The sequence below is a fragment of the Rhincodon typus genome, chromosome 7, assembly GCF_021869965.1.
Source record: "Rhincodon typus isolate 14 chromosome 7, sRhiTyp1.1, whole genome shotgun sequence".
Classification (NCBI taxonomy): Eukaryota; Metazoa; Chordata; class Chondrichthyes; order Orectolobiformes; family Rhincodontidae; genus Rhincodon; species Rhincodon typus.
The window spans coordinates 41,117,348-41,137,479 of NC_063338.1; the positions used below are offsets into that span (position 1 = coordinate 41,117,348).

Genomic DNA, 20,132 nt, shown 5'->3' on the forward strand with positions numbered 1-20,132 from the left:
ACGTGGTATGAGTATTTGTTTAGTGAGGAATCCACAAAAATTCTCACATTCTTGACAAATTTAAGGTTGAAAATTAGTTTATGCCTAACATAATAAAGTAAAAGAACTCTCCTTGTGATGAAATGATGAAGAAGTAGCAATTTGCCAAGATCACAAAGTATTCAACTTTTTTTGTAAAATTATGACGTAGAATCTACGGCACCAAGACAAGTAATTTGGGTCAACTGGTCTTTGTTCATATCAATACAAGACATTCTTGCCACTAAACACATCTTCCCAGCCTGACTCTCTTACCCCTTTACCTAGAATTAGTGAAGTGCTTGCGAAAGCTTTACAATACAATAAAATTCTACTGTGCTAAATTAAATTCTACAAAGCACTAAAGCTGCTACTAAATAGAAATTGCTGATTAAAGCAACAAGATTAATCCCAAGAGTAAAAATGAGCTAAGAGGGGATATTAGAGAAAGTTAAGGTGCCTAATCTTGAGGCAATAAAATGCAGTTGATGGTATCCAGCTGAAGCATATGAACCATGGAATGAACATGAACAATTCAGAATGGTATAAATTGTTGCATTGCCTGCAAGGAGCTTGAGACTAATTAGCCAGGAACAATTTATGTGCGAGCGTTCCGGGGGGTAATATTCAGAGCTGCACCAGAGTGTTGGCTATTGTGCAATATGACACTGACCTAAGCAATCCGCTAGCCAAGCAGTATGGCAGGTTTAAAACAATGAACTCCAAGCTTTCTAAGTCTAAAGAATAATTATTTTCAAACATGTGGGAGGCAAAAGCCAATCTGAACAAGTAACATAGATAAATCAAATCTAAAATGGTACTTCATATTAGGCCAGCAAAATATAACATTATAAATAATATTATAAATGTAAATATATGTCAATGTAAATTGAACTGTCACTACAAAGAACTTACTGAGGAGAATGGCTGGCAGCAATGGGTAGAAGAAGGGGCGATGCCAGAAGGATTAGGGGTCTGAGGCTGGTGATGCTGGGAGGATGGGGAGAGGGGTATCATGCCAGGAAGATGGCACCATGAGGAGCAGCATGGAAATTTACTGGAAAAATGTGTGCCAGAAGAGAGTGGAGGGGTAATACTGAAGGATGGCAGGTTATGTGGCATCAGGAGGATGGGGTGGGGGTTGGGGTCTGGCACAGGTAGGTTTGGTGGTTTGACACCAAGTGCTTTGGGAAGACAGCACTCAGAGGATCATATAGGTTTACTTCACCCAAGTCTCCAGATCAGGAACATGATTCCTAATGTAATGGATGTGAATGGGGAGGAAGGGCCTAACATAGGAATCCCAGCTGCTGTCAACAAGACCCCAATCAGAGCTCATTAAAGACACTTCAAGCCAATTGTTCCTAAACTTAGGATCGCACAAATCTTCAGAACTATTGCTGGATTGTTGTCAGGATCCAGAGTCTTTACAGTATCCAGTGCTTTCAGCCATTTGGTAAATGCCAGGTTACAGGGATAGCATGGGGGGCTGTTTCTGGGTGGAATGCTCTTTGGAAGGTCGGTCAGTAGGAGTAATATATTGACACCTTGTCTTTTCCTCTATAATGCTGACAAATCAGGACATAACTGCTTTTTCATTAGAGATTTCAGCATTGTGCATTCCTTTTCATTTTGTGAATTGCAATCGAGAGCCATTTTCTCCTTTTTAATTTCTACTTACCATGTATAATGTCCCCGCACCAATGGCCTTGCCCAATAACAATTTCTTCCTAGGTATCTGCCCTCTAACCATACCCACTGGGATCTTGCAAAAATGTAATTTGAGCAATACATTCAAGCTCTTTCCAATGACCCCTTCCACCATTCAAGAAAATATGAGGAAACAACTGCATTTTATACTAGGCTGCTCAAAAGGTGAGTTTTATAAATATATACAAATTTGCAGTTAACAGAATTCCCCATATCCAGAAAGTCAGATGACAACACTTTATAGAATGGAGGAAATGAATAGAGGCATTTGAAAGCAGGGAGGTAGTTGTCAAGACAGAACTCAGAACAGACTTTGCAAAGCATCATGGTTGAACAAGCAGCCTCCAACTGAAAGGGAGCAAGGCGCACATTGGCATGCAATTGGCAATAAGGTAGGAAGAGATCTGAAAACAAGAACCAGAACTGCAAAATAAACACATTAAATCAAAGGGAACCAATACAATTTGGCGAGGAAGAGCGTGATGTAGATAAGGAAGTTTGTGTTCTTGAGGCAATGATCTGAGAAATTTGGATGACCAGGCCTGGGGAAGAGACAGTCAACATTACCCAAATAGAAAAAGAGACTTTGGTAAGCAAGTGGATACAGGGAAGAAGATGGGCTTAGGAGTCAATCAGAAGATAAGGGGTCCAAAACCCCTGATGCAGCAGGAAGGATTGATGGAATGGAGGATTCTGAATCTTTGAAATTCTCTACCCCAGGGAGCTGTGGAAGTTCACCGATTGAATGCAACTAAAGTCAAGATTGACAAAATTTCTAAGTCTCAGTAGTATAAAGAGATACGTGGACACCATGGGAAAAAAGGTATTGAAGTGGATGATAGACAAGGCTGAATGGCCTACAACTGTTCCTGTGGAGACCAGAGGTACTAATGGGAACCAAAGGCTGCCTTCATTTTGCTAATTTTTTTCCTTATTTGGGTTTTGGTATCAGGTAATCTGTGAGTAGGCAACTTGTGAGTCAATAGGAGGTATAAAACTTAGGAAGAAACTGATCCCATACTTCATTATCGAGGGAAACAGGTAAATAATGTTAGAACAAAATATATATATTTATGGACACTGGAATATGGAACTATTTGGTCACTTCTGGGTTGAAGAGGCTTTATCACATTATTTCTCAAACAAAAAGTAAAAGATAAGTGGATTATCTGCTGTTTATTGGAACAGAGGGTAATTTTGGGAAGAGTGCAATAGAGCTTTTAAGAGGGATAAGAGGTGAATTTTATGGCCCTTAATTACTGGACAAACAGACTTGGGGAAAACCCTAGGATCTGTGCTGCTTGTTGCCTAGCAACAAGCTATGGAAAGACAGGGGTGGGAATTGTTGAAGAAGTTTACAACAGAAAGCAGCTCTCTCTCTGTCAGTAAGAGACAAACCTTAAAGCAAAGCCGGCCTCTCTCTCTCTCAGTGAAATGGTTTGAAAACCTACTAATGTTTCAAATCTGAGGATGTTTGTTTACCCTCAGACTCTGATAGATCTGAAGAACTTAAGCAACTATTCATCGATTTGATCTCATTGACACGGAATCAGTAAAACTGTGGGTAGTCAACCCATTCTAGCTTCTGAATTTGTAACCAGGACCCACAGAAGTGTTGTTCCTTTTTGGCTTATGCTTTTCCCAACTCATCATATCCCGTTAGAGTCGTGTTATCGTGTTTTGTGTTTATACAAAGATGTGTGTTTGCCATTAAGGGGATATTGTTAATTTTGAACAGTAGCTTAGCAGCTCTTTGTTTCTCCAATTGTTTACAGAATACCTCTTGCTTTTAATAAAGGAGTTATTTGAAAGCTTATTTTAAAAAAAAACTCAGTGAACATTTATGTTACTGTAGAAAGCAGCCTGAAAGAGAAGACAAATGGAGCGTTTTGGTGATTTCATAAATATTTTATTCAGTAGTGGAGCTAGACTACCAGCATTCCCTCTAATTTGCTTTCCAGCTGAATAGGCCTCTGAGATCTGTACACAGCAGGGGTCTCTGGAAGTGGAAGTTAATGCTGCGATCAGCTGGCTGACACTGATCAGTGTGTACAGGACATTGGAGCGACTGCACCAGAAGGAATGTTGTTAATGACCAGCACACTGTTCCATTAGAGTCCTAATAGAAGTGGGCTTGTGAAGAACAGACTCTTTGGGTACATCAGACAGCACTGCATTAATCAAGGAAGCAAAACTTAGTCTTTATACAAATTGTATTGAAGACTGCACCATCTCATTTGAATAAAATGGGCGAAAGAAGTGGGTCAATTACCCTGTTCTGAATTCTGCCTGACACAAAACTTTGGTGGCGTCTGAGATCACCGGGTGCAAAGGCAAATTCCATTCTTGAATAACAAACGAGTCAGTGGTAATTGGTAATTGGAGGTAGACTACAAAAATGGAGCTGAAGCCCCAGTCTGATCAGCCACGATCTTCATGAATGGCTAGAAGATCCAAATGGCCTATTCCTGCTCCTAATTCACGTGCACATTCGTATGTTAAAGTATGGCACAAGCTGTCTTACTGCAAAGAAAGTATGAGCTACTCACACCCAGAAACAATGACCAGGGCAGCTGCACCAACCCTGGATAGACTGTTCCAATCCAAATCACCAAGAGACGTTAGGAATGTCAAGTTTTGTAAACAGTTTTACTTTAAAATGGTCACTTGATCCCAAGTTAGAAAACAGCAAGGATTTAAAGGATAACTAATTATTATTTCTAACTTGGTCAAAAAAGGTGCATATGATTTACATAGACAACACAGTGTGGAGCTGGAGGAGCACAGCAGGCCAGGCAGCATCAGAGCAGGAGGAAAGCCGACATTTCAGGTCAGGACCCTTCTTCAGAAATGGGGGAGGGGAAGGGGGCTCTGAAATAAAGAGAGAGAAAGAGGAGGGGTGGGGCTGGGGAAGGTAGGCGGGGTGGTGATAGGTTGGATGCAGGTAGGGAGTGGTGGGGATTGGTCAGTGGGAAGGATAGGGCAGTTAGGTGGGTTAAGAAGATGGACAGGTTGTGTCAGGTCAAGGAGGCAGGGATGAGAGGGAGGGTTGGACATGGGATGAGGCTGGGGTTGGGGAGATTTTAAAACTGGTCAATTCTATGTTTAGGCCATCGGGCCATAGGCTCCCAAGGCGGAACATGAGGTGCTGCTCCTCCAGTTTGCAGGTGGTGTCATTGTGACACTGGAAGAGGCCCAGGATGGACATGTCACCCAGGGAGTGGGAGGGGGAATTAAAATGGTTGGTGACCAGAACGTGTTATTGTTTGTCATGTACAGAACGCAGATGCTCTACAAAATGGTCTCCAAGTCTATGCTTGGTCTCACTGATGTAGAGGAGACCACATTGGGAGCAACAGATACATAGACCAAGTTGATGGATGTACAGGTGAACCCCTGTCAGAAATGAAAAGTTTGTTTTGTGCCTTGAATGGAGGTGAGGGGATAGGTGTAGGGGCAGGTGTAGCACTTCCTGCAGTTGCAGGGAAAGGTGCGGTGGGTGATGGGGTTAGTGGGGAGTGTGGAGCGGACGAAGGAGTCCCGGAGAGAGCGGTCCCTATGAAATGGGGTGGGGAGGGAAATATCCCTTAGGTCACGGGGTCGGAACTGGTGGAGAATGATGTGCTAGATAGGGAGGTTGGTGGGGTGAAATGTGAGAACAAGGGGGATTCTGTCTTTATTTTTGTTGGAGGAGGGGATTTGAGGGCAGAAGTGTGGGAAATGCAAGAGATGCGGTTGAGGGCATTTTCGATCACCAAAGGTCGGGGAGAAGAAGAGTTGCGGTCCTTGAAATTTTGTGGGCTGAAGAGCCTGTACTGTACTGTGCTGTTCTATGTTCTAAATAGGAGGAATGCTCCATCTTGGGAGCAGATACGGTGGAGGCGGAGGAATTGGGAGTAAGGGATTGCATTATTGCAGGAAGGTGGGTGAGAGGTGTTGTTGTCCAGGTAGCTGTGGGAGTTGGTGGGCTTGAAATGGATGTCAGTTGAGGTGGTTACCAGAGATAGAGACAGAGAGGTCCAGGAAGGTGAGGGAGGTATTGGAGATGGTCCAGGTGAATTTAAGGTTGGGGTGAAAAGTGTTAGTAAAGTTGATGACTTGTTCAAGCTCTTCATGGGAGCACAATGTGGCCTCCTCTACATTGGTGAGACCAAGTGTAGACTCGGGGAATGTTTTGTAGAACATTTGCGCTCTGTATGCAACAAACAACAATACCTTCTGGTCACCAACCTTTTCAACTCCCCCTCCCACTCCCTGGGTGACATGTCCATCCTGGGCCTCAACCAGTGTCACAATGACACCACCTGCAAACTGGAGGAGCAACACCTCATATTCCAACTCAGGAGCCTACAGGTCAATGGCCTAAACATGGAATTAACCCGTTTTAAAATCTCCCCACCCCTGACCTCATCCCACGCCCAAACATCCCTCTCATCCCCACCTCCATGACTTGACTCATAGAATCATAGAATCCCTACAGTGTGAAAACAGGACATTCGGCCCAACAAGTTGACACCGCCCCTCCGAAGAGCATCCCACCCAGTCCCATTCTCCTACACCTGCATTTCCCTTGTCTAACCCACCTAACCTAAATATCCCTAGGCATTACGAGCAATTTAGCATGACCAATCCACCTTCACTGCACATCTTTGGACTGTGGGAGGAAACCGGAACACCCAGAGGAAACCTATGCAGACACTGAGAATATGCAAACTCTACAGAGACAGGCATCTGAGGCTGGAATTGAACCCGGGTCCCTGGCGCTGTGAGGCAGCAGTACTAACCACTGAGCTACCGTGCCACCCAAACTCAACTTGTCCATCTTCTTACCCACCTATCCACTGTACCCTTCCCGCCGATCAATCTCCAGTACCTCCAACCTGCATCTGACCTATCACCACCCCATCTACCCTTCCCCAGCACCACCCATTCTCCCTCCTACCTGCCTCTTTGACCTATCGCCTATCCCACCTATCCGTTCCACTGACCAATCCCCACCACTCCCTACCTGCATTCACCCATCACCATCCCACCTACCTTCCCCCAGCCCCAGCCCTCCTCTATTTATCGCCCAGCTCCCTTTTCTGAAGGGAGTCCTGACCCGAAACGTCAACTTTCCTGCTCCTTTGATGCTGCCTGGCCTGCTGTGTTCCTCCAGCTCCACACTGTGTTGTCTCTGACTGCAGCCTCGGTAGTTCTTGCTATCTCCATGGGATTTACATTGTTGTGGAGATTGACTTTGAGAGGGGTCCACAGCAAATAACTAGTATTGGCTCAGAGGTTTCTGAAGTTATCCCTGAATTTCACAGCTAGGCCAGTCTACACAAATCTGGCGGTGACAGCGACAGACAGAAAAGGCAGACAGGCAGCTAGTTCTGCACTTAAGCACAAAAAAATGCTAGCCCTATCAACCACCATGTGAAACGTGGGTGGGAGCTTGTGCTCAGATTGTAGAGATGTGCTTTGTGAGAAACTGAACAAGATCAGATATGTCTAGCTTTGCCAGAGGGAAGAATCTCCATTTCATGTCCCACCATGAAAGGGATTAGAAGTTATCTGGTTGGAAAAACAAACAAGCCTCAGAGCTAACAAATGCTTTAGACTGGATGAAATGTTTGCTGAAGGGTCAGAGTCAAGTAGATAGATCGGGGTGTCCTTTTCTATAATTGAGTATAATTTATCTGCTGAAGTGTTTAAACAATGGTTACTTTTAGTTTGTCCTTTACAGTGTAAATTTTAAAACTTGAAATCTTGTGTATGATCTTTCCAGTCAGCCACTGGAAATATACATGTCTTTTTTAAAGCCATCAGTCTCTATGCAGATTGTGACACTTATCAAGAATGTCATACACCCATTGACTTCAGGAAGTCTGGAATTAGGAGAAAAGCACCTGCATCTTCAGCACACTATGTCAGAGGGAGTGAAGATGGGTGGCATGCTCAAGAATTCTAAAGACAGACAAATTGAGATGGAGCTAGTCAGTAAAGTAACAATGGATGCCATTTGTAACTTTGAACAGTGAGGACTGAGTACTCAAGGCTGAAGCCAGCTTACAAAGATTTCCTAAGAGTTGAAAGATATTCAAACCTTCAAATCTTGGATACTAGAAAAGATTTGAATATAATTAAATTTTAAAGTGAAAAATTGAGGTCTGTTTTCTTAGAGGGAAGTGATTACAGCAGAGTGAAAAATGTCAGATCAGACACAATGACAGTTTGATGTTTGCACAGTAAACATTTGAATGCAGTGAAAATATTGGATGTTTAAGAGCTGTGACGGGAATAGGTTGCAGGAGATGTGAACAAGACAAAGGAACTAAACAACTTGCATTTATGCAGTGTGTCTAACATAAACGTCACAGGAATGTGTAAAGAAGTTTTATGGCAGTATTATGTTGAGTGCAGATGTGGACCCAATGAGTAAAATAAGGCAGCAGTTACGGGTGGATGAAAGTGAAAGCTGCCATACTACCACAAGACTAAGGTTCTACCTGTCCCTGATGTTGCGAAGGATAGGACTGGCCTCAAAGCCATAGAATGTTCCAAGTAGTTGGACCATTCCACTCCTCCTTTGTGGAGAAATTTGCAAACAAAAACACCTTTGATCACAAGTCCATCAGGAAGTGGTCAGCACACAGTTTCCTCAAGACCCTGAGGGAAAAGGAAAGGGCAGACCTTGTCACATGGTTCCCTGAGCAGACTGTCAGAGTCATTTGGCAAATGCCTCATCGCAAGAACTTTCCAACAAGCATCAAGATAACACTTGGCTGGTGATGAAAAGGGCACTTCCTGAGAGATCCTTCTTGTATGCTTGGTCTGTCTGCCCCACTGCACGCTGCCCTTGAAATGGCTGTAGAGGGAGTGTTGAGACTGTCATGCATCTCCCTCTGGAACATGCCTTTGCAAATATATATCTCTCTTTAGCATATAATGTGTAGGTACCGGAGTTGGACTGTGGTGCACAAAGTCAGAAGTCACATGACGCCAGGTTATGGTCCAATAGGTTTATTTGCAATCACAAGCTTTCAGAGCGCCACTCCATTAGGTGAAGTGACTTGTGATTTAAAATAAACCTGTTGGACTATAACCTGGTGTCATGCGAGTTCTGACTGTCTCTATAGCATAAGCACACTCAGCAAAAGTTGAACCAAAAAAAAAGACACATTGCATTAGGTCAAAGGAAGTGACTTAAGGTTGTGAGAATAAGTGGGGAGCCTGAGAATTGTTGCAATATAGAACCAAGCAGAGATGACTAAGAAACTGATTAAGAAAGCAAACACAATGTGAATGCAAGAAACAAAGGCTGGTTATGAAATCCTCAAGTCTGTGAGAAGATCAACAGGAAATGGCAGAGAAACTGAACAAATACTTTGCGTTAGACTTCAGGGAGAAAGAAACAATCTTCCAGCAATACCTGCCAACCTCACCTTCTGAAACTGAAGAATTGAAAGAAATCGGAATTAATAAAGAGGCAGTACTTGAAGTTTAACTGGATTGCTGGTTAATAAATCCCCTGGTCCAAATGAACTACATCCAAGGCCTATCCGTCAAAATTGTGGATACATTGGTAGCTGTCTTTCAAATTTGGATGGATTCTGGAAATGATCTGCCAGACTGGAATACAGCAAATCTAGCCCACCTTTAAGGGACGCGAGAGTAGAAAACTTCAGACCTGTTAGTTTGATGCCAGTAGGGAAAATGTTAGACTCTCGGATAAATAACGTGGTAACACCATTTTCTGATCATCAAGCTAAGAATTGGTAAGAATCAACATGGAAGGGAAATCATGTCTGACAAACCTGTGGAGAAATTTTTAAGAGGATATTACTTGTAGCATTGACTTAGGAGAATCACTGGATGTGGTAATTTAGATTTCTAGAAAGTTTTTGATAAGGTCCCACACAGAAGGTTAGAAAGCAAAATGAGAGCAATGAGTTTGAGAGTAATATACCAGTGTACTTTGAGAATTGGTTAACACACAGAATGCAGAGCATATGATTAAATAGGTCATTCCTAAAATGGCAGGCCGTTACTAGCAGGGTAGTGTAAGGATCAGAGCTAGTTCGATATAAATGATTCAGAGGACAAATTGTAATATTTCCAGATTTGCTATGATACAAAACTAAGAGAGAGTGCAAGGATGCTTTAAATTGACTTGGACAGGCTACGTGAATGGGCAAGAACATGGCAGACAGAATATAAAGTATAAAGTTATCCTTTTAAGGAAAAAAAGCTAAACCGTTTTTTTTTAAATGGTAAGTGATATCCAAGGGGACCTGATGTCCTTGTTAGTGAGTCATTAAAAGCTAGCATGCAAGTGCAGCAAGCAAACAGAAATGTAAAGGGGATGCTGGCTCTTACCACAAGGGAATTTGAGTTCACAATAAGAGATAGATTGGTGTAATTATATAGAATCTTGGTGAGACCTCATCTAGAGTACTATATACAGTTTCGGCCTATACAATTTTGTGCTCATTGTTTAAAGAAGGATATAATTGCTGTAAGCAGACTTATTCAACAGGGAGCTCTTGGCCAGTATTTGGCTCATTGAGTGATCCTCTGTGACCCCGCAACCTTGTTCAAAATAAAGAGTAACAAAAAGATTATGAAAGATTTTCCTCCAATCAGAGGCCAGTTCTCTCCCACATTTGCTTCCTGAAGCTGATCAGTAGTAAATGTGGGCAAGAAACACAATCTGTGTTTGGAGGAGCAGCAAGTACTGAGCCTAAAGCCTGGAGTCAGGGCAGGGCATCTATGGGATATGGACTGAATGAGAACAGGATGAGGAGGGCATGAGCAGGATGAGGAGACAGTTGAGACCGTGATGGGCATGGATTGAGTGTGATGTGATAGGTGGTGTGGGTGAATGAGTGACTGTGGGGAAGAAAGGTGAGTGAAGTTGCTGTGGAGGGTAAATGACTGGGTGAAAGAGAAGACGGTATACAGGAGGGAGTGAATTACTCAGGCAAGCTAGTTGGGTGACTGACTGACTGGCTGGGGGTGGGCAAGGGGGGAAATGACTGGGTTCTGGGGCTAGCTGGGAGGGTGCTGAATGCCTAGATGAATGGGTGGATATCTAGTGTGGGGGGAATAGCTGGGTAGATAGGACAGAGCCAGATTCTCTCACTTACCCCACCTCACAACCTCTCCACCCTCCACAAAAACCCATCCACAAAGCAGAGATAACACACTATGGAGCTGGAGGAACACAGCAGGCCAGGCCACAAAGCAATCTGGGAGAGGAAGAAGAGCCAATTGAAAGAAACCTGGCTCCAACTCTCACTTTCATGTGAACGCCACTGAGATCAGCTCAGATTCTACCTCACAAGAAGCGAACTAAGGTCAGTGTTTGTTGAACCCAACTCCTTGGATTGAGCCCAATCCCCACCACTCCCTGGTATGTGGGCCTTGGGAGCCTGGTCTGTCTCTCTAGCATAAGTGGAAAGACAAAAAGAAAAAAAATTGTATTAGTTAGCTCTGATGTTTGGTACTTTTTAATGATCATTTTTATAAATTACTTATCCAAATATTCAATTTATTGCTTTGAAATATTTTCTGAAAATGTTTACTATTACAGAAAACATTATTTTTCGGAAACTGAACAACACTGCCATATGGTGCAAGAGAAGGTCACCAGACAAATCCCTGGGATGGTGGGATTTTAAGGAGAGACTAATGAAACTGGCCTCTTATTTGCTAGACTTTCAAGGAATGAGAGGTTATCTTATTCAAACTTAAAAAATTAATGCAGGCATGACAAAGTGAATGCAGATAGGAGTTTCCCCAGTTGAGGACTTTAGACCAACTAGACATAATCTGATAAGGGCAGGCCATTTAAAACTGAAATGAAGGAGAAATTTCTTCACTCGGTGGTGAATCTTTGGAATTGTCAGCCAGAGGCCTGTGAAAACTCAATAATTGAGCATGTTAAAAAACAAAAATCAATAAATTTCTAGTTACTCATAATGTCAAAGAATATGAAGTTAGCACAGAAAGTGGCATTGTAGTGGATGATCAATCAAAATCTAATTTAATAGCAGAGTGGGCTTGACAGGCTGAATGGACTATTCCTGTTAAGTATGAGTGCTTATCTGATATAGTGACTCTAGTTTGGTATCCTGTTGGAATAGAGTCAAATTCTAGATACCACACGTCAGGGAGGGCCTGAAAGTTTTTGAAAGATTTACTTGAATAGTATCTAGAATGAGGAATGTCAGTTACTTGGCTGAAGCTGACAGCCTTCTTTGGCCTAAGGAAAATTAACAGGAAATTTGATAGAGGTGTTTAAAATCATGGAAAATTTAGAGAAAGTAAATAAGTGTCCAGTCTTGCTAGAGGGGCAAGACTGGAGGGCATAAGTGATTGTCAAAAAAGTCAGAATCAGCAGGAAGCAATATTAAATTGAAACAAAATACCACAGAAGCTGGAAATCTGAAAAAAAGCAGAAAATGCTGGGAGAAACTCACCAGGTCTGTTAACATTTCTAGAGACAGAAACAGAGCTAGCATCGAGTCCAGTGATTCTTTGGAGAGTCACAGAACTTGGTGATCCATCAGAGATGCCCGTGTGCAGCCATGAACTTAAGATTCCTTCCTGCTAATTTGAGACTAGAAGTAGTAATGATACCAGGAAGGGAGTAAGGATTTTCAGAGGATACTGGATGGAAGCAGAGGAGGTTATTGACAGTGGATGGGAAAATTTTGTGGAAAAGATTGGTGAAGACATTGTAGAGTCATTGTAAGACCTCAGAAGAGGTCTTTTGGCCCATCAAATTTGTACTAACTTATGTACACTAATACCACTTTCCAGCACTTGGCCCATAGCCTTCAATGTAATGAATTTCAAGAGCTCATCCACATACTTTTTAAAAGGTCGAGATGTTTCCTACCTCTACTACCCTCCCAGAAGGGAATTTCATCGCAGGTGGCAATGTCAGAACAGGGAAGAATAATTTGCAGACTGGAGGAAAATATCAGTAGTTTTCAGCAGGATAGAAGCCAATAACAGCAATGATACATATTAATGGATAACCCACTGCCGTTCTCATCATTGTATGTCATGACAATTATGTAGGTGGCCATAATGTGAGTGAATGAGCCATTGCTCATCAGAAAGAGTTGAAAGGTGCAAGAAATATTCAAGATGCATTAAAGCAAAGGCCAAAGTTACTGACGTGCAGAAATTCATCCTACAGCAGAGGCTGGAAAGAAAGGCATTATGATGAGTAATGTGTTTGGAAACCAGAGAACAATTAACAAGGAGGAACTTAAAATGCATCCATACAATTATTTTAGCATTTCTTGACAAATTAATTCCATGCATATGATTTGCTTTTTACTTATTAAACACTTGGCTTTGGCACCCCACAAATGCATAGCTAGAAATGAAATGCCAATGGCTTATGAAGAATTTCAAATCTCTGATGAACAATTCCTTACAAGTTTATTTAAAATAAAATCCAAATGAAATCACACAAGTACCTTACCAATACAATGAAGGAGCCAACAGATTTCAGGAAAGGAAAGTTCTCAAGTTTGTTGAGAATACGAAAACTTCATAAAGTAGGATGACAGAATAATGTTCAGCTTCAGAATGTTTACAAATGAGTTAGAAATCAATGGGTTTCTGGCACAGTGATTTTAGAAATTACCTCCAGAAAAATTAAACTTGGCAAATTGGTGGAAGATACAAAATGTCTTTCTAAACTTAACTTTACTTCAAATAAAAAAAACTTGGCCAAATCTTTAGAACTGATATTGTCCAAATATACCTTTTATTTGTAATCTAGCATCCTCTTTCGTCTATCGCCTCTTAACTGCAGCTAAAATGTTGTGTGTACAGTTAGTTCCTAGGCTTTAGATAGCTAAAAAGAAGAAAAGAATTAACCCTTTCCAATTTTTTACCTCCAGTTTGCTCTTTCACCTGATTCTCCCAGCAACTGGCAGAATACTCATGCTCATCTCATTGTCTCACTCACAAAGACCTAGACTGGCAATTTGAATGTGTTCCTGTCTCATCTCTGGGTACAAGCACATTAATAATAAACTTTAAGTTACAAATGGTATTGCTAATTATGGATATGTAAACTGGACGTTTGAATTGCTCACAAAATATTTTGTTCTAAAAAAGTATGCCTGAAAAATAGGCATCTCTGCTGGAGTCAGATGAAGAGGGGAGAGAGCAAACTTCACATTCAACTTTACACCACGCAGCACCACCAGTAAAAGGCACACCATACGCATAACCACTTGAGGGAGCTAAGAGTATTGATTACGTAGCCATTGGTCCACCAATAGCCAAGTTGTGCTAGTTCTTTCACAAGTGAAATGCCAGAAACTCAGATTAACAGTAGGCGCTTAGTAAAATGGAAACACCTTCTGGAACTGTAAACAATTTTCAAATGTAATCTAGATAACGGCACACTACTAAATTAAATGTTATCACACAACAATCTTGATTTTCATTCAAGCAAAATATAGATGCCTTGAATCGCAAAATGAGTAATCACACTGCGTTAATGTTATACATTAAATGTAACCATTTCCAGTACTCCATGCAAGTAAAAAATACTCTGTCTTGTGGCTGTGATTTCAGATTTTAATTTACAGAAAACTGTTTTAATGCTCAGCATAACTTGGAATAGAACACACTCATACAAAGACAACTGAAAAAGTATCCAGTATTGAAAGAATTCAAAAAAATACTTTAATTAGTATGGATGATGCAAGTAACATTATCCATGTATCCCTATTTTGCAAATTTGAATGTCATTCTTTAGTCCCCAGGACACTATCAAGAATATTCCTCCTTCCTGGAAGTTAACAATTGCAACATTTGAATTTAATCAAAAATCCATAATTCATAAAGGAGTTGCAATATAGTATATATTCTGTACAATGATATTTTTCCCTTTAGGAAGAAGCTTACAGAAATGTCATGGAAAGAGAGAACAGTGTACAAAGTTCAACAGTGAGTAACATTTGCTTATAGTACTGAATTAACATGCAAAAAAAAAGTTACCAGTAACAAGCAGGTATGGCTATGTGATTGGTGCAAAAGTTTTTGAAGGACATAAATAGGCAGCAATTACAATCAGTGCTGACTGTCCATGTCTTTAAAAAGTTACCAGATAATTATTTAAGTGACTTACAAGCGCTTTTTTTTAAACCAACAACTGGATATCCTGCTTGCTGCTTGAATACACTTATCAAACATTCTCAGCTTTACCGTAATAGGGAACTGCCCGTAATACAAGTTTCACAGCTTTTCTGCAAACACATGCTGTGTCCCATATTGAAGAAATTATTAGCTGATAAATTTTACTGCAAATATTTTGTTTACAATGTAAAGATTGTTAATTTTTTGTTAGTTTGGAGATTTCATCTTTGATGGTGGGGTTTGTTTCCTTTTGAAGAATTCCAACTTTAGCTGCTGAGCACATCCAATTTACAGAAGATTTCTATTTCCAAAGATATTGTTGGGATCCACATATTGCTTAACAGATTTCAGCATCCCAATACCGACATCAGAGATACTGTCCTTCAGCCATCGTTTTCGTAACTTACCAACTAGAAGACAGACACAAAATGCTTGAGTACACACTTTACGTTAAGAGATCAATCTTTTGAACATGGCAAATAAATACTGTATGATAAATGATTTTATTTAGAAGAGAAGAAATGCGGTGTCATATGATTTATTGAGCTCCACTGACTATCAGGCTCATTAAACTCAGTGCTCCCCAAAAGGGAGTACTATGCTGCACAGTCAAATTCAATGCAAAAGTGGAGAACCAATATGTAAAATACAATGATTTGTAGATTTTAATGAAGCTATTAACACTATTAAAGCAGAGTCTTCAATTTTTTTTCTAGTCAGATGCATTCCTTGGTCATTGGGATATTCGGTCCAACAAATTTTAAATCATGAAATGTAGTTTATTTCTTACTGCATCTTTAAATCAGCACATTGTGTAATTTAGTTGAATTATCTTGGTGTCAAAAAACTTGTGTAATTTTGCCCTTATATTCAATAGATGTACATACTGAAACAGCTGATGTGATGGCACACCATTGTTTTTATCAGATAAATATCATTTGATAGCATTCTCTCTATATTCATTTGAGAAGCATAATTCATGAATGACATTCTTAACAAGTCATCTTTCAATATTACTACATAAACCTGTCCAAAAGGCAGCTCTACACATTGCAGTAGAAGTGGAAGATGAGCATTATTCTAGTCAAGTCCACACACAAATATCACCAAATAGCTACTGCAGTTACAAATGTAATTGCCCAGAAAAGGACACATACAGCGGTTGACTGGACGTAACATATTATTGCCACTAGGCTGTAGAAACTAACATATATGCTTGAATGCACGCCTCCAACACAACTGTAACTCCATATGGAATTGCACTGACTTTTGAACAGCCAGAAAACAAACATCTCTGCATAGAAAATGAAGCTACTCAGAGCTCCAAAAGCAGAAGGTACTTGGAGTGCATCATTAGCTTTGTCAGAGTGCTAATTTGCACATCCATCTTGTCATATTTCCTCAGTTTATATTTTTATCATAGTAAATTGAATATTCATTTGACTAGTGAGCTGAAAACCTGCGGTCCATGGGCTGTTTTATTGCAATCTTGTTTAAAATTTCTTTACTCTATCACCTCCAATAGAGAAAATTATATTCACTTTTTACTGCAAGGCAAAGACAAGGGGAAAAAAAAAAAGGTTTTCAACCTGGAAAATGCTTTGGTCATGGTTAGGTAAGGATGAGCAATGGGTTGCTCAAACAAAGTATCCAAATAAGAAGTGAAGCTAATGTTTTACTTTATTGTCACAGGGACAAAATCAAACCCAATATGATCAACCCGACTTAAGCTAAATTTTATGTGGCATCTTAATGTTAAGCAGAAATGACAACTGACCAAAAATAAAATGACTGAGTATTTGAAAGCAAAAAACCTCATACTAATTACAACACGTCACGAGTTCCTAGAAAAATTATTTGCTCCATCGCAGAAAAGTGCATACATTTTTGCTTCAACATGTAACACTCAAGAACGTAGTGAATATTGTTAAAAGGTTGGAAACTTCATTATGTAGCCTTAGTTATTTTTATCCCCCACCCTCTGAATAACTAAACAAGGGTTAAACTAACTAAACATAACACAATAAAACATAATACCCAGTTCTGGGGACGTAAAACAGTGCTGAATAGAGAGTACTTATGTAGCCAATAGCAGCAACTGACTAACAAGAATAGATTTAGTTTTCCATCCTACACCATATCCAAAGCACAAGTATCACAGTGTTGGATTTCATGAGTTGTTGCCCTGCACCCAATCAGGCAAGAGGAGAATATTCCATTACACTCCTGACATGTGCCTTATTAACAGTGTGCAGTCACTGGGGAGTCAGGAAGGGAGCTGCTTGCTGCAAAATTATTGTAAAACAGTTTTTATATAAGCTGTACCGTTTACTGGAAAGTGAACTAGACATCTCCAGAATGCTGACAGTGAGGGATCTAGAGGTAAAACATAGAAAGTAAGAAGAGTAAACCATCTGGTCCTTTGAGCCTGTAATGGTAATGCCATTGAACAAAGGACAATGAGTTTATTCTCCCTTGTTGGAGATGGTCTATTGCATGGCACTTACATGGCATGTGTTAATTACCACTTACCTGCCCAAGTTTTCACTGTTCACATCTTGCAGCACATGGACTTTAATTTTGTTTTTGGGTGAATAGACCTCCAAGGTATGTGCAGCATCAACTTCTAAAACCAGAAGTCAGTGCACTAGCATGCTGATCAGCATGCGTAAAACCTCAAGAGTCGCTTTGACAGAACGTTGATATGGACATAGACTGCTTCATTGTCTGAGAACCAGCAAATGAAGTTGAATGTTACACAATCATCAGTGAACATCCCCATTTCTAAACTCATAATGGAGAGAAGGTCATTAATGAAGCAGCTGAAGATATTTGGTCCGAGAACACTATCCAGAGGGTAGTGATTGAGATAATTGACCTCAAACGATCACCAACATTAAGTGGAGTGATCTAATATCTAAATAATTGCTGGTCAATTACTCATTATCTGGCACAGAGAATTAGCATTATAAAAATGATTCAATGTTGATTTTGCTTCTAATAATGAGAGTTTAAACTGTATAAAAGGACAGGTGGCCAGAATCCAAAATGATGTATCAGTACTCTAACTGAGTTAAGACCTGCATTACCAGTGGTGCTGTCACTCAGATGAGACATGAGAAATCAAGATCCACCTGTTACTTCAAGTGTGTATTTAATACATTTACTTGAAGAGCAGAGTGATCTTGCAGTGTCAGTGTCACTACCAAAAAACAGATTAAGCATTCATTTCTTTCAGGTTTGTCGCATTAGATGTGCACAAAATGGCTGGACTGTTTGCCTATATAATATTGCAAGAATCAAACATTTAACATGGAAAGAGACTTTGGATGGCATTTATGTAATTTCAACAATTCTCACTTCAGTATAACAACTTATGTGAAATTCATATTTCTTCTAGTCTTCAGCCTTAGATTACACCAGTTTTCTTCAATGCACCGATGAACAAGTAAAAAGAACTCCATTTATCACAAAATAATTGCAAGTAGACAAACTAGTCTGCCTCTTTCCAGCTAACTATTATTAATCACAATTACAGCTGAGACAGTGCAACAGAAACAATCAATTTTTTCCATGACATTAAATTCTCAATAGAGAATACAAGGGCACGACCTCAAGGTCAGTAAATGAAACGGATAACAATAAGAAAATTCAGCACAGAACATCTTTCACGATAATTTATTATGCCTGATATAATTGCACATTTATAATTTGTCATATTGTGTTCTCAAAATAAGCCCTCAAGTTCAACATTCAATTTTGAGGCTGCAATGCATTTCACAGATTCAACGCTGAATAATCCATGGTATATATGTTCTTTTAATTAACTGCATTTTTCTTAATCCAAGGATTAAATAATGTTTGTAAACAATTCATTTTGGCAAAGTGGATTTATGCACCAGTTTAATATTTCACAGATTAAAAATGAAAACAATATAAGCCTTTAGCAAGTGTGCTGGGGTTGGCACAGGAAGATTTTTTTTGTAGGTTGGAGGGGAGAGAAGGAAAGTGCAGGAAGGTTAGATTCAGAGGTTTGAATGACATTGGAAAAGACATGACTGGGGTGAATGCAGAAGTAGAGTTTAGCAAGGCTCTGAATGGATTTGAAGAGTTGTTGTGAACTGTAACATGCTGGGACGCAAGAAATTAATAGAAATTGATGTAGATAGGAAAGTGAAGAAAGCGTTTGGCATGCTTGCCTTTATTGATTAGTGCACTGAGTACAGAAATTGGGAGTTCATGTTGCAGCTGTACAGGACATTGACTAGGCCACTTTGGAATACTGCATTCAATTCTGGTCTCCTTGCTATACGAAAGATGTTGCAAAACTTGAAAGGATTAAGAAAAGATTTACAAGGATGTTGCCAGGGTTAGAGGGTTTGAGCTGTACGGAAAGGCTGAATAGGCTGGGGCTTTTTTCCCTGGAGCATCAAAGGCTGAGGGGGCAACCTTATAGAAGTTTATAAAATCATGAGGCACATGGATAGGATGAATAGCCAAGGTCTTTTCCCCAAGGTAGGGGAGTCCAAAACTACAGGGCACCGTGGGACGGCATGGTGGCTCAGCGGTTAGCACTGCTACCTCACAGCGCCAGGGATCCGAGTTCAATTCCACTCTCGGGTCACTGACTGTGTGAAGTTTGCACATTCTCCCGATGTCTGCGTGGGTTTCCTCTGGGTGCTCCGGTTTCCTCCCACAGTCCAAAGATGTACAGGCTAGGTGGATTGGCCATGCTAAATTGCCCGTAGTGTTCAGGGATATGTAAGAATCTATAGAATCCTTACAGTGTGGAAACAGGCCATTCGGCCCAACAAGTCCACACCAATCCTCAGAGAATCCTACCCAGACCCATCCCCCTATAACACACCTAATCTAAACATCCCTGAACACCACGTTCTGTGGGTTATAGGGGGATGGGTCTGGGTGGGACCCTCCAAGGGTCAGCGTGGACTTGTTGGGCCGAAGGGCCTGTTTCCACACTGTAGGGATTCTATGAACTATTTAAGGTGAGAGGAAAAATTTAAAAGGGACAACTTTTTCATGCAGAGGGTGACGCTTGTATGGAATGAGTTGCCAGAGGAAAAAGGGGAGGCTGGTACAATTACAACATTGAAAATGCATCTGGATGGGTACACAAAAAGGAAGGGTTTAAGAGGTAAAAATGGGCCAAATGCTGGCAAACGGGACTAGATTAATTTAGAATACTTGGTCGGCATGGATGAGTTGGACCAAAGGTTCTGTTTCCA

The 20,132-nt window shown here is 40.6% G+C and overlaps 1 protein-coding gene across 1 annotated transcript in view; it reads right to left on the reverse strand.

Annotated features, from left to right (window-relative positions):
* Window positions 1–13,148: 13,148 nt before the first annotated feature.
* The window catches only part of agps (alkylglycerone phosphate synthase), a 198,260-nt gene continuing 191,276 nt past the window's right edge, over window positions 13,149–20,132 (reverse strand). The window contains exon 19 of the mRNA XM_048598842.1: window positions 13,149–15,296. Coding sequence (XP_048454799.1) covers window positions 15,175–15,296 — 122 coding nt within the window. The 3' untranslated portion in view covers window positions 13,149–15,174. The remainder of the gene's footprint in view (window positions 15,297–20,132) is intronic.